Source organism: Hypomesus nipponensis, chromosome 1, assembly GCF_054491055.1.
Source record: "Hypomesus nipponensis isolate SF chromosome 1, ASM5449105v1, whole genome shotgun sequence".
NCBI classification, from domain to species: domain Eukaryota; kingdom Metazoa; phylum Chordata; class Actinopteri; order Osmeriformes; family Osmeridae; genus Hypomesus; species Hypomesus nipponensis.
Window position 1 is genome coordinate 8037280 of NC_140361.1, and position 15788 is coordinate 8053067.

Sequence of the window (15788 nt, forward strand, 5' to 3'; positions counted from 1 at the left end):
GAAGACATCCGTTTTGATCCACTCATATTGGGTTTTAGTAAGGTTAAACTAATGATAGACAGGGTGACTGAATGTCTCATATGGCTGCTGAATCCCAGCTTTCTAGACTGTATATTTAACAGTGGCCATCGGGTGCGCGACAATCATGCACTTTTACTTTTTTCTACAACTAACGATTTAAGACAGATAACCCCACTAACTAAGCCTCAAGGGCACAGACGCGGCCGATGCATTATACGGCACAATGCGGCGCATACGCAAGGGGGTCGCGTCCATTATTGATGAAAAATGGCAAAGGGGTGGTTTTTGGGGCGACAGGGGAGGGATGGGAGGGGAAGAGGGGGGGGGGGGCAAGGACCTGACTCGGACGTGGCACGCCTGTAGATTGCCCCTGCTCTCTTCCCTGAATGTGAGGAGAAGGAGATATGGTTCGTTTTTTTCATTTCGTCCGAGTTCCTAGCGGGGGAGTGATGAAGAGACGAGGAGAGAGTGAGCTCAGTGAGGCGGGATGTCGACACCGCTGTTCTCCAAATCTATTTGATAGGATCGGTAGACCGTGAATGTGTACGTATTGTATCACGCAGGACAATGCATAGACAGACAGTGGCTGTCAACCGGGTTACTATTTTCCCTAGAATGTAAAGTCTATATATGTAATTCTGCCGAAGACAACAAAAAAATGTTTCTTTACATCGCGCCCCTATGTCCATGAAAAGAGAGGATTTGAGGTCATGGTGATTGTTCAGCTCGCGGGTATGTCCCTCAAGGGCCATGGTGTCCTTGATGACGTTAATTGGTTCCCTTATATCACCCCTGTGGTTCCGCCTTACCGTCCCCCTATGTCTAATACTGGAGATGTGCACATCATGCGAATGAAACTCTAGTCCATCTTATGCCATGGCAGCAGGGTTGGTTTTAATGACATTGGCCTACCATCAACCAACAGGCCAATCGACCTCCACTGAAGGTGAAAGAGGAGACAATGATCTGTCAGTGATCCCAAAAGCTCAGTTTAGCTGGTTAGTTAAGTGAGAACAGGTATGCCTATATGAGATAACCCAGATAAGGTAAAAAGCTACAAGGACTGCAAACTTTTTGGGCTCTCGTTAAGACTTTAATTAAAAACATGCTCTAGGAGCATTAGGGCAATAATAATGTAAAAATAATGCATAAAACCCACAAAACAATTACGTGTATAATTTTCCTAATTTCCTCAGTGGCACGGTTTCCTTTGAAGATTAAAATCATGTTTCGTTTCATCCCGGTGGGGTTCTAATTGGTTTTTGTGCGGAGCTAGCGCGGAATGTATTTTGAATACCGATTCTAATAATACGCTTACGTCGCATTCTCCTTGTTAGCAACCGTAAGTGAATTAATAGAGCGTGGAATCTATACTATGAGACTTATGCCAGGAATAAACATCACTCCTCACCCCACCCGCTGCGCTTCGGCAGAAGAAAGCCAAATAAATGACAGGCGAGTCATTCCTCAAGGCTCAGAGAAACCTACCGCTCTCGTAGAAATATCTGAGAAACACTACAAACATCCACAAGAGGGCAGTCAGACTCCCTGTGAAAATATCTGTGACTCTCCTAAAATCTAGTGAGTCTGAACCATGCTATTGGTGAAATCAATGACATCAGGAAATTTGGATTTTCCTGACTTCTATACATCACTGTTGTCTTATATATTTGTTTGTGCAATAATAACCAGCCAAAATATTTGGATGCATATTAAAGCATGTTTGGTTGGGATTTACATTGACATTACATTTAATAACACATTTAACTTCCCTCTGTTTTTGCAGCTAAAGCAAGCAAATACAGACTGGACTCTCACAAAGAACCAGAATTCATCACTGAAAAGGTAACATTGTCTTTCGTGTTTCAAAGGCTTTATTGAATTGCACAATATGGTCATCCTGTCTCATGACAGAACATAACATTCTTTTTGTAGCATTTCCCTTACCAACTGACCTCTAGACGTGATTAAATCACGATAGAAGGCTGGCTTGGTGTCAACATGGGTGTTGTCATTCTCTACTGACCAATGTTTACGCTATCTGTCTCTGCTGCAGTTATAACTCTATCAACATGGACGGTACGCTGATGCGCAAGGCCATGCATGCAGACCCAGACAATTACATCACACCCATGGCTACCGGCCAGTACTGGACTTGGGGGACTCACATGAGGGGTAAAGAGGCCTTGACATGCATACACACACACACACACACACACAAACACACACACACACACACACAGAACAAACATCCAAGCTACAACTCTTCTTCTGATCCAATACCCGATTCCTCTTTCCTTCCCACAGACTACAAGATGTCTCCGTCAGCCGGCGCCGCCACCGCTGTCCCCCCTCGTTCCTGGACCCCACGCTGCACACCTCCACCCCAGCAGCAGCAGCCCTCCCTCCCCCCTGCGCACCCCTCCCTCCCACCACCCAATCCCCACCCGCACCCTCACCCTCACCCTCCGCCTGACTACCAACACAATGTGTACATCCCCGGGACGCCCTCGGCCCTCTGCACCCTGAGGCCGGCTGTGCACCGCAGCGAGCTGGACGTCCACAACGCCTTCTCCACCTTCGGCAAGAGGAGACGCCTCCAGATGTCCAACTACGAGCCCCAGGGGGAGACGGCCGTCATCAACAACGACCTGTACAACGATTAACATGGAGGCTCTGAGACGGCCCAGGGATGGAAGGATGATGAACTTGAAAAAATGACTGAATTAATGTATTATTGTTATATAATACAAAGCAGACGGCTGAATGAGAACATTAACAAATTATGAATGAATGAACAGTCAAGCTCTACTTTGAAATGGAGAGGGATGCAATATGACAGATTCTGTGTCAATGAATGAATTTCTGAAAGGGTTCCTTAAACCCAAATGGCACTGGTGAACATTATTTGACACCTTGAAACTTATTTTGTTAGTCTGTGTTTTTCTGTAAAGTATTGTTATTATTATTGTTATTATTTGACAATCAGTGAGCAGCAAATGTTTTAAATGGAAACATCCAAAAAGGTCTGGAATTTAGGGCGTCAATTTGCACATTGTTATGGAACTATATTTTTTAATGTTTAGTGAAAAATATACAATCAAGTTGTGTTAATCCACTATTTGATCACAAGCATCATACTTTAAAAGTCATAAAAGACACAATTTGTGTGAGAAAAAAAAAAGAGTATGAAATGAAAACTTCAGTTGATTCTAAAACGCAGAAGGTAAGCTCTCCCCAACTCATGTATAGTCTATACATTTCTCAAATAAAGTATTTTTTCTCATATGGATTTTTTTGTGTTTATAAGAGGCAGGTGTCAATTTGTATACTTAGAGATATGGTTACATAGGCCTATTGTCAACTACATGTACATTGTCAGGCCTAAGTAAGTTGGGGGGGGGGGGGGTGTAGAAACTATAAACTTGTGTTGTGGGAAAAGAACGTCGGCATCAGGGCCAGCTTTTTGCAACGGTAAGCTTTTTCAGAATAAACATTGTAAAATGCTAACATATGCTAATTGAAGTGCTCGCATTTCCTTTCGCCCACAGAGAATAGCCAAGGTTCATTATCTGAACAAACAAATTCTCTTCTCAAAATATCATTTTAATTAAGATGGTGAGCCATGGGAACAAGCGTTGGGAAGGGGGCCGCAAATCCAAATGCCACACCTGGACGCAATCCACCGACCCTCGCCCCCCCCTCTTGCCATGCCCTTTTCCTTTTAATTAATCACGGAACAAGTTCCGAATGTCAACAGATGAGTATCAGCCGAATGCAGGAGGGGTAAATAGTTTGGTGCGTGCCTCAGATTGAGAATAGTTTTGCTAATAAGGATGAGTTGTCCTCAGAGAAACACATGGCCCTCGAACTGGAGAGTAACCTAGGTAACCAGGTCCACGTCTGGGGAGGCGTACCATTGGGATGGATGGTGGCAGGGCCTGAGCTATTTAGGTCAGATAGATGGGCTCACTCAGATGAATGTGAACATGAAAGTAGAGCTGTCACCTTAAAATAGATAGGCTTGAGATGTATCACCCCCTTCACAGCTCTCACAAACCATAAGCAACATCTTCAATAGGCGTACGGAAAGTGAGTAAATATATACGTTTTAAGTAAATATATAGCTTGGGGTTCATATGAAGCCACCGTCTTGCTTGCTAACACAGGTCATACTTTATGTGTATATGTTAATTTGTTGTTAAGATACAATGTACATATGAAGTTGTACGAACCTCAAAAGGGAATTAGATGCCCTTTTTCTTCCGAACATGAATGAAGCCCATCCTCTTCTTCTACTACCCCTGACTCTTGCCCTGTGGCTTTATTGGTGACTGTACATGGAAACTGGTATGCATGTATCAGATACTGGAAATCCATATGCATAAGTTACATCATTTGGTAAGAAAGTTATATGTACCAGCATGATGAGTTGCATTATATCATGAGTGTCATCAGATTCACACACTGCATACTAAGGACAGTTAAAGAAGCTTACTACAATCACATGAAAGTACTACATTACTTCAATGCCCAACCACTTTTACAGACATACATCATCAACACAGCATCTATCATTATTTTACATTACACATAGCACCACTGGAAACAATCATCCTTCGTTGAAGGATGCTGACAGCAGAACAGATGAACAAGGAAGAGCACCACAATGACAAAACATGGGTAGAACTGGCCATAGGAGGAACCACACACACTGACACACCGACACACCTGGAAGAGATAGAGAAGAAACAGAAAACTAAGTGAACAAACATCACAAAATAGATTATTGGGCTCAGGAGGTAAGTCACTCATATGGCAGTTAGATGATTATAACTTAGTTACACTCTAAATGGGAATATGTAATTGTATTGTGAGGTCAAATATGTGTATATACATTCAAGCAATGCTTGATATCTTGAAGTCATGGTTGTTCTCATTTAATTAAAAAACCTTTCTGAGCCTAGCCTTTTTATCTCCACCAGAGGGCACATTTCATTAAGGAACAGAGAGACAGCGAGATAGGAAGATAGAGGAGAAATAAATATATTTCACAGTGCAAGTCTTATAAGGATGAGTAAGATGCTTTGAAAATGCAAGAATTCGAAACAAGCCACTACAGTATATAATTTCAGAATATTAAACCATTTTCAATTTCAATCAATGTTGAATTTTCAACAGTTTCCGATGTTGTCACCATTCTCCAATCATTTAAACATGTTCATCAGATAACTTTACCATCAAACTAGGCCTATGTACAGTTAAGAGATCCCGGACGGAGGTCAGTTAAACACAAGGGACTGTTTGAAAGTCAGCTGGGCTGCATAGAATTGTCAGTTGGGCGCTGTCCATTCGCGTGGTGCTGAAGTGTCCAGCTGATTCTGAGAAGCCTACGGTTTAATTCTTGCACCATCTTTTTGCGGTTGACTAATGTAATAATCAGTGAGATAGCACAGTAGCGTGATATAGGATTTACCTGATATTTAACTCTTGGTTTTTGCGATACGCGTGTGTATGCGTTTGTCTATGTGAGTCTGCGATAGGGTTTAAAACAGCAGTGTTTTAGTCACACGGTGTCACTGTTCACTAGTAAATATCACAGAGTACAACGAGCTAGCCAAGGCACTAGGAATCATCAGTTCTGTAGGACAGTCAAGCATTTGTTTTAGGAAATGCCTTTTAATTTAGAAACAATGCAACTACCTTACTGCCATTAAACCACCAAGATCCTATTCGTTTTTGTTGTTTTAAGAACGTTAACGCCAGTAACATCGGGAAGAAAACCTCTTTCTATAAGGATGCAGCAAAAAGGACTCTGGATTGTCTTTGCGTTGTGTGTGACATGGCGCACTGCTTTGTCTGTGACAAGGTACTCCATTCCCGAGGAGATGGAAAGAGGCTCTGTAGTGGCGAATTTAGCCGCAGATTTGGGACTGGAGCTTGGAGGATTGGTACACCGTGAGGTAAAGCTCGATATTTTTCATAGCAAAAAATACCTGGATGTCAACAAAAAAACTGGCGAGCTTTCTATCGTGGAGAAAATAGACAGAGAATACCTTTGTCCGACAAAAACGGCTACGACCTGTTTTGTTAAACTAGATCTTATCATAGAAAGTCCCTTACGCATTTTCAACATTGAGTTGGAAATCACAGACATAAATGACAACGCTCCCCATTTCCGAAGAGACAGGGTGGAGTTGGACGTTTCAGAATCAGCCACACCGGGGGAGAGATTCTCCCTACCCAATGCAGTTGACCCAGACGTTGGTATTAACACAGTCAAAACGTATCAGCTCAGTGAAAGTGAACATTTTACCATAGAGATTCAGACAGGGAGTGATGGCACTAAATATGTTGATTTGGTTTTGACAAAGGCCTTAGACCGAGAGGAGCACTCGGTCCACAATCTAATATTAACGGCCATTGACGGCGGAGTCCCAGCACGCTCTGGCACAGCAAATATTGTTGTTCGAGTGCAGGATACAAACGACAACGCCCCTCGGTTCGACCTACCGTTTTTTTCTGTTAACGTGACTGAGAACTCTCCAATTGGAACCCTTGTAACGACACTAAACGCCACAGATATAGACGAGGGTCCTAACGCAGACATTACGTATGAGTTTACACTTTACACATCTGAGAAAACTCAGGACATCTTTGCACTGAATCCAAACACTGGAGAGATAACAGTAAAGGGAACTATTGACTTTGAGGACATGAAATTCTACGAGATGCACGTTGAGGCAAAGGACAAAGGCGCACAGCCCCTGTTGGGCCAGTGTAAACTAATAGTTCACGTAACGGATATGAACGATAACTACCCAGAAATTACTATTACATCTCTTAAAGGTACCGTTAACGAGGACATCCCCGTCGGCACAGTCATAGCTCTTATAGGTGTAAGCGACAAGGACACGGGAAACAATGGCAAGGTGGGTCTATCAATTAGCCAGCCTCTACCATTCATTTTGAACAAGTCCTCTGATGTTCATTATGAGCTCATAGTATCGGAACCTTTAGACCGTGAAAAGGTACTGGAGTATGACATCACACTGTTAGTGAGTGATGGAGGAACGCCCTCTTTATCTGATAACGAAACGATTACTTTACATTTGTTGGATGTCAATGACAATGCGCCCCAGTTCCCTCAGTCGTTCTACACAATTCCCGTTACTGAGAATAACGCACCTGGGGCCTTGTTAAGTTCCCTCACTGCGTTTGATCCTGACCTCCATGAAAACCAGTATCTAGTTTATTTTATTATAGAAAAGGAGATAGTGAACACATCCATGTCCATGCTGTTCTCCATCAATCCAGAGAACGGTAATCTTTACGCACTAAAGACGTTTGACTATGAAATAGAGAAGGAGTTTCTTTTCCACATTGAGGCCAGAGACTCCGGTGTCCCTCCACTCAGCAGTAACGTGACTGTGCACATTGTTATCGTGGACCATAATGACAACACACCAGTTATCGTCTCTCCATGGCGCGCACACGGCTCCGTGGTGGAGGAAAAGATCCCCAGATCCACCGAGAAAGGATCCCTTGTTTCCAAAGTGATAGCAATAGACACGGACTCGGTAAAGAACTCGCGCATTACATATCAGTTTCTCCAGGTGACTGACGCCACCTTATTCAGTCTGGATCAATACAACGGAGAGATCCGGACAATGAGAATGTTCAGTTACAGAGACCCACGTCACCAACGACTAGTTGTCATCGCCAAGGACAACGGGGAGCCTGCGCTCTCTGCTACAGTCACCATCAAGCTGTCCACGGTGGAGACTGCTGTTAAAGCCTACTCTGACATGACTGAAGTGCCTCTAGAATATGACATCTTCTCAGACCTCAACTTGTATCTGGTGATTGGACTGGGCTCGGTGTCGTTTCTGTTACTGATCACCATATTGGTCACCTGTGTGCTGAAGTGTCAGAAACCGAACCCCAGCAAAGCGGCTCCTCCCTGCAGGAACAGCGTGATCAGCGAGAGGAACTCCACCATCGCGGATTCCACCCTGGTCTCCAACGATGCGTACTGGTACAGTCTGTTTCTAGCGGAGACGAGGAAGGGAAAGCTCGTAGTCAGACAGCCTGTGCCAAAGGGATCCAGATACATCGTGTCCAGTATTCCAAGAAGCACGGGACTGACTGAGACCAGCGACTCAGCTGCTTCTACTCTGCAGGTGAGACGATGTTTTTTCAAATCTCTGCTGCTTCTAAGATATCCTAAGATTTACATCTAAAACAGTCGATTGTTGTGAGTTTAATGAAAATAAGCCATGGTTCTTCTAGTGTTCGTGCCGCCCACGGTCTTATAACAAGTAATACCATACTGTCTACGTATGAAATAAACAACGTTTACAGCACATTATATAGCAAACTATTGCAGATGTTTCACTCATTCCATGAAGCGCATTTACTTCGTTTTGCAAATACAAGTCTGAACATTTGTTCGTAGCTTGTCAGGAACAAAACATAAGAGTACATGCGGATTGTTTGCACTAAGAGTCGCTGCAAGCCAATAAAATACATTTCATTGTGAGGTAATCGTCGCCATGACAGCGAGTCATAGGGAACACTGATCATTAACATTGGACAGCTCATTGGTGCTGGATCCTTTAGAAATCAGGATAAAGCTATTTTGCAGTCATATGTTAATAAGAGAGGAGTGGCGATCATGTCCAAGGATGACATTGTAGCTAGTGTCTGAAACAGTTAGTTGGACTGCTTCGCAAAAAAAAATATGAGCACAATGGAGGCGAAATACAGCGCGAAACACTGGGAGAGGTACGTCTCGGTCTTTCTAATTTTCTCTGCCATCCTGGGTGCAGTGTCTGCAGTTACACACTATTCTATCCCGGAAGAAATGGAGGAAGGTTCTGTGGTCGCCAATTTAGCAGCCGATTTAGGTCTGGACGTGAAAACGTTAAGTAAAAGGAAGATGCGGTTGGACATTATAGCCAATAAGAAATATCTGGATGTGAACAAAGAGACGGGCGAGCTATACATTGTAGAGAGAATTGACAGAGAATATCTTTGCCCTGCCAAAACATCTTGTTACCTGAAAATGGAAGCTATAATTGAGAACCCGAAGCGAATATTCTATATCGAAATTGAGATAATGGACATAAATGATAATGCACCGCATTTTCGGAGGGACACTATAGACCTAGACATATCCGAAGCAACCCAGGCTGGAGAACGTTTCTCTGTGAACAACGCAGTCGACCCTGACGTTGGTTCAAACTCCGTCAAGACGTATATTTTAAGCGAAAGTGAGCACTTTACAATAGAAATCCAGACAGGTAGGGATGGGTCCAAATTTGCAGATTTAATTCTGAAAAGTGCCTTAGACAGAGAGGCGCAAGCTGTTCATAACCTTGTACTAACTGCAGTTGATGGCGGAGTTCCCACACGCTCCGGTACGGCCAGCATAATTGTTCGTGTACTAGATACGAATGACAACGCCCCTCAGTTTGATAAAGAAACATACAACATTACCGTAATGGAAAACTCTCCTATTGGAAGCATTGTTGTAAAGCTAAATGCTACTGACTTAGATGAGGGGTCTAATTCCAATATTATATACTCATATAGTTTCTATACACCAGAGAAAACACAAAACACATTCAGTTTAAACCCCAATACTGGGGAAATAACGGTGAGGGAAATGATTAATTATGAAGACTTTAGGATCTATGACATGGAAGTCATAGCAACAGATAAAGGTGCTAATCCTGCATCAGGTCAGTGTAAATTAACTATTCTAGTCACAGACATGAACGATAATCATCCTGAAATATCCATAAAATCCTTCCAGAGTCCAATCAAGGAGAATGTAGCTGTAGATACAGTCATAGCAGTAGTTAGTGTGAGTGATAAAGATTCTGTCGAAAATGGTGTAGTTGATTTACATATTCCGAATAATTTACCTTTTGCGCTTAGACAGTCTTCTGATAACTATTATGAGTTGGTAGTTTCAGAGCCTTTAGACAGAGAGAAAGTGCCAGAATATGACATCACGTTCACTGTTACAGACAGGGGTTCTCCTCCATTATCTGACAATGAAACGATGACTTTAGAACTTCTAGACATTAACGACAACATTCCACAATTCCCTCAGTTGTTCTACGCTATACCTGTTACTGAGAATAACGCACCTGGGGCCTTGTTATGTTCCCTAACTGCGTTTGATCCTGACCTCCATGAAAACCAGTATCTAGTTTATTTTATCATAGAAAAGGAGATAGTGAACACCTCCATGTCCATGCTGTTCTCCATCAATCCAGAGAACGGCAATCTTTACGCACTGAAGACGTTTGATTATGAAATAGAGAAGGAGTTTCTTTTCCACATTGAAGCTAGAGACTCTGGTGTCCCTCCTCTTAGCAGTAACGTGACAGTCCACATCGTTGTTGTGGATCAGAATGACAACACTCCAGTTATCGTCTCTCCATGGCGCGCTCATGGATCTGTAGTCGAGGAAAAGATTCCCAGATCCACCGATAAAGGATCCCTGGTTTCCAAGGTGATAGCAATAGACACGGACTCGTTACAAAACTCTCGGATAACATACCAGTTTCTTCAGGTGACTGACGCCACGTTATTCAGTCTGGATCAATACAACGGAGAGATCCGGACTATGAGAATGTTCAGTTACAGAGATCCACGTCATCAACGGCTGGTTGTCATCGCCAAGGACAACGGGGAGCCTGCACTCTCTGCTACAGTCACCATCAAGCTGTCCACGGTGGAGACCGCTGTTAAAGCTTACTCTGACATGACTGAAGTGCCTCTAGAATATGACATCTTCTCAGACCTCAACCTGTATCTGGTGATAGGACTGGGCTCGGTGTCGTTTCTGTTACTGATCACTATATTGGTCACTTGCGTGCTGAAGTGTCAAAAACCGAACCCCAGCAAAGCGGCTCCCCCCAGCAGGAACAGCGTGATCAGTGAGAGGAACTCTACCATCGCGGATTCCACCCTGGTCTCCAACGATGCGTACTGGTACAGCATGTTTCTAGCGGAGACGAGGAAGGGAAAGCTCGTTGTCAGACAGCCTGTGCCAAAGGGCTCCAGATACATCGTGTCCAGTATTCCAAGAAGCACGGGACTGACGGAGACCAGCGACTCAGCCGCTTCTACTCTGCAGGTATGATTGAACACTACATAAAGGCTATGTGAGTAGGTTTAAGTTTAGAGTTTTAAAATGTATTGTCTCATTTGTAATTATCTTAACACCTTTTAGCAGTTGCAATACATTCTTCTGTAAGCGTAACTCCTGCGCAAAAGATTCACAAACGGAACACGTTGTATATCTCGGCCTATTGTCATTCATTTTTTGTCTCACTCAGTCTTCATGATATAGCTTCAAAGTGTACAGACATGACAATGGCACAAAGGGTCGCTGTTGCCCAATTAAATACAGTTGAACATGACGCTGTGTCCGCCATGACAGTACGTCATATAGCGGTTACTAAGATAAATAACTGTTGACAGCCACTTGGTGCTGAATCCGTCCGAAAATCAGAAGAAAAAAAATGGATTACTGTTTTAATTTACAATTGATTTGATTGATTTGTGGTACAGCTTTCCATTCGATGTCATGCATTCCGTGGTCAAATACAATTTAAGTTAGTTTTAGTCCACAAAAGAGGGCATACAAAAAGGACAATGGAGATGCACATTAGAGCAAGAAAATGGGAGAGGTACGTTCACATTTTGCTTCTTTTCACTGCTTTTATTAACACAGCGTTTGCAGTTACGCACTATTCTATTCCAGAGGAAATGGAGGAAGGATCTGTTGTTGCAAACCTTGCGTCTGATTTGGGCCTAGATGTTAAAACATTGAATAGAAGGCAAATGCGACTGGATGTTGTTGCCCCTATAAAGTACCTGGAGGTTAACAAAGAAACTGGAGAATTGTACATATTACGGAAGATGGATAGAGAGCATCTTTGTAGCTCCAAAACAAATTGTTTTTTGAAACTGGACGTTACAATTGAAAATCCACTACGTATGTTTAATATCGAGCTTGAAATTTTGGACATAAACGACAATGCACCGTATTTTAGAAGAGATGAAATGCATTTGGACATATCGGAGTCTACACAACTGGGAGAACGGTTCTCGCTGAACAATGCAGTAGACCCGGATGTGGGCGCCAATTCAGTTAAAACATACCATCTGAGCGAAAGTGATCACTTTAGTTTAGAAATTCAGACAGGGAGAGACGGAACAAAATTTGCAGATTTGATTTTAAAGAAGGCTTTAGATCGCGAGGAGCAGGGTGTTCATAATCTAATTCTCACCGCTGTAGATGGCGGAGTCCCTACTCGCTCTGGTACAGCCAGCATCATTGTCCGTGTACTAGATACAAATGACAACGCCCCTCTGTTTGATAAGGAAACATATCATATTAACGTGATGGAAAACTCCCCTATTGGAAGCGTTGTTGTTAAACTGAATGCCACTGACTTAGACGAAGGATCCAATTCCGACATTGTTTACTCTTACAGTTTGTACACCTCTGAGAAAACACAGACCACATTCAGTTTAAACTCAAATACTGGGGAAATAACAGTAAAGGAAATGATTAATTATGAAGACTTTAGGATGTATGACATGGAGGTCATAGCAACGGATAAAGGAATCAATTCGTTATCAGGACAATGCAAACTAAAAATTATAGTCACAGATATGAATGATAATCACCCTGAAATATCCATCAAATCATTCCAGAGTCCAATCAAGGAGAATGTAGCATTAGATACAGTGATAGCTATGGTAAGTGTCAGCGATAAAGATTCTGGTGAAAATGGAGTAATTGATTTAAAAATTCAGAATAATTTACCATTCCAGCTAAGAGAATCTTCTGATAACTATTATGAGTTGGTAGTTTCAGAGCCTTTAGACAGAGAGAAAGTACCAGAATATGACATCACATTCACTGTTACAGACAAGGGATCCCCACCATTATCTGACAATGAAACCATGACTTTAGAACTACTGGACGTTAACGACAACGTTCCACAGTTCCCTCAGTCTTTCTACACTATACCCGTTACTGAGAATAACGCACCTGGGGCCTTGTTAAGTTCCCTCACTGCGTTTGATCCTGACCTCCATGAAAACCAGTATCTCGTTTATTTCATCATAGAAAAGGAGATAGTGAACACCTCCATGTCCATGCTGTTCTCCATCAATCCAGAGAATGGTAATCTTTACGCACTAAAGACGTTTGATTACGAAATAGAGAAGGAGTTTCTTTTCCACATTGAGGCCAGAGACTCTGGTGTCCCTCCACTCAGCAGTAACGTGACTGTGCACATCGTTATTATGGACCAGAATGACAACACACCAGTTATTGTCTCTCCGTGGCGCGCACACGGCTCCGTGGTGGAGGAAAAGATCCCCAGATCCACCGATAAAGGAACCCTGGTTTCCAAAGTAATAGCTATAGACACGGATTCGGTACAAAACTCACGCATTACATATCAGTTTCTCCAGGTCACTGACGCCACCTTATTCAGTCTGGATCAATACAACGGAGAGATCAGGACTATGAGAATGTTCAGTTACAGAGACCCACGTCACCAACGGCTGGTTGTCATCGCCAAGGACAATGGAGAGCCTGCGCTCTCTGCTACAGTCACCATCAAGTTCTCCACGGTGGAGACTGCTGTTAAAGCCTACTCTGACATGACTGAAGTGCCTCTAGAATATGACATCTTCTCAGACCTCAACCTGTACCTGGTGATCGGACTGGGCTCTGTGTCGTTTCTGTTACTGATCACCATATTGGTCACCTGTGTGCTGAAGTGTCAGAAACCGAACCCCAGCAAAGCGGCTCCTCCCAGCAGGAACAGCGTGATCAGTGAGAGGAACTCCACCATCGCGGATTCGACCCTGGTCTCCAACGATGCGTACTGGTACAGTATGTTTCTAGCGGAGACGAGGAAGGGAAAGCTGGTAGTCAGACAGCCTGTGCCAAAGGGATCCAGATACATCGTGTCCAGTATTCCAAGAAGCACGGGACTGACTGAGACCAGCGACTCAGCCGCTTCTACTCTGCAGGTGAGAATCACCAACCCATTATATTAGTTTTAGGCTATAAATTATATCTATTAATTCTCCTTTTGGCTGAGCGTAAATGTCATGGTTTCATTACCTTTAATTAAGACATTAGGTAGCCCAAGTCTTAATGGAGGTGCAAAACCATGGCCTTAAGAACATTTCACTTTATAGCTTTCCAAACTCCTTAAAATCCAACAGTCATAAGTCTCAAATTAATTTTAATTTTTTACCCACATAGATGTTGGTTGCGATCAAAAATATGGGTACCGACTTGCTACCTGCACAATGTGTCGCTGTTTGCTAGGGGAATGCACTCTACTTTGATATCATGGTCGCCATGACAGTGCCTCATCGTGAGAAGTCAGAGAATGATCAGTGGACCGGTAGCCTACTTGATACATAACGTCTCGGAAATTAATGGTTATGCTTCTCTATTACATTGTTTAATTTCAAAGTTGTACTGACGTCTAAGATTGACTTCCGAATCCGCTGATAGGAAATACATTTCAGTTGACTGACGGACAGCAAAAAAAGGATGAAAAGGACAATGCACGCGTATTGTACAGTAAAAGTCTGGGAGAGGTACGTCTCCGTGTTTCTTCTTTTCTCTGCAATTTGTAGCACAGCATCTGCAGTTACACACTATTCTATACCGGAGGAAATGGAGGAAGGTTCCGTGGTCGCCAATTTAGCTGCTGATTTGGGTTTGGATGTGAAAACACTGTCGAGACGGAAGATGCGATTAGACGTCATTGCTAATAATAAATATCTTGACGTTAACAAAGAAACTGGGGAGCTTTACATTTTAGAAAAGATGGACAGGGAATACCTGTGTACCTCCAAAACAACGTGTTTTCTGAAAATGGACGTCACGTTAGAAAGTCCAATAAGAATATTCAACATTGAACTTGAAATCATGGATATTAATGACAATGCTCCTGTTTTTAGGATACATTCAATTCACCTGGACATTTCTGAAGCAACGCCCATGGGGGAAAGATTTTCTTTGAATAACGCAGTTGACCCTGACGTTGGAATGAATTCGATCAAAACATATTTTCTCAGTGAAAGCGAACATTTTGATATAGAAATACAGACTGGTAGAGATGGATCAAAATTCACTGATTTGATTCTGAAAAGGTCTTTAGACCGAGAGGAGCAGGCTGTTCATTATCTAATACTCACTGCTGTAGATGGCGGAGTCCCCACGCGCTCAGGTACGGCCAGCATAATTGTTCGTGTTTTAGATACCAATGATAACGCTCCGCAGTTTGAACAAGAAAGCTACACTATAAATGTAATGGAAAACACCCCAATCGGAAGCGTTGTTGTTAAACTGAATGCGACTGACTTGGATGAGGGATCAAATTCAGATATAGTATACTCATATAGTTTGTATACATCAGAAAAAACGCAGGACACATTCAGTTTAAACCCCAACACCGGTGAGGTTATAATTAAGGAAATGATTAATTATGAAGACTTCAGGATTTATGACATGGAGCTAATAGCAACTGATAAGGGCGCAAATCCATTATCAGGCCAGTGTAAATTAACCATTCTGGTAAAAGATATGAATGATAATCATCCTGACATATCCATTAGATCATTCCAGAGTCCAATCAAGGAGAATGTAGCTGTAGATACAGTGATAGCAGTAATTAGTATTGGCGATAAGGACTCTGGTA

General features: G+C 42.7%; 2 protein-coding genes, 1 long non-coding RNA gene and 1 pseudogene across 3 annotated transcripts in view; 3 read left to right on the top strand and 1 right to left on the bottom strand.

The window, feature by feature from the left end:
* Positions 1–4308: 4308 nt before the first annotated feature.
* The window catches only part of LOC146302321 (uncharacterized), a 32980-nt gene continuing 21500 nt past the window's right edge, over positions 4309–15788 (bottom strand). Inside the window, exon 5 of the long non-coding RNA XR_014732008.1 lies at positions 4309–4752. This is a non-coding gene — a long non-coding RNA (uncharacterized LOC146302321). The remainder of the gene's footprint in view (positions 4753–15788) is intronic.
* On the top strand, positions 5820–8264 carry pcdh2a1 (protocadherin 2 alpha 1). Its single transcript, XM_084697407.1, has one exon. It carries the CDS (start codon positions 5820–5822, stop codon positions 8262–8264), a length of 2445 nt encoding a protein of 814 aa, XP_084553533.1.
* On the top strand, positions 8774–11182 carry LOC146302323 (protocadherin alpha-C2 pseudogene; annotated as a pseudogene).
* LOC146302324 (protocadherin alpha-C2-like) lies at positions 11507–14127 on the top strand. The gene has a single exon (XM_084697408.1). The coding sequence runs from the start codon at positions 11698–11700 to the stop codon at positions 14125–14127; it is 2430 nt and encodes an 809-aa protein (XP_084553534.1). The 5' UTR covers positions 11507–11697.

Bases quoted from the DNA above. Each gene is read 5' to 3' on its own strand.
- LOC146302324 (XM_084697408.1), top strand. From the start codon at position 11,698: ATGGAGATGCACATTAGAGCAAGAAAATGGGAGAGGTACGTTCACATT.
- pcdh2a1 (XM_084697407.1), top strand. From the start codon at position 5,820: ATGCAGCAAAAAGGACTCTGGATTGTCTTTGCGTTGTGTGTGACATGG.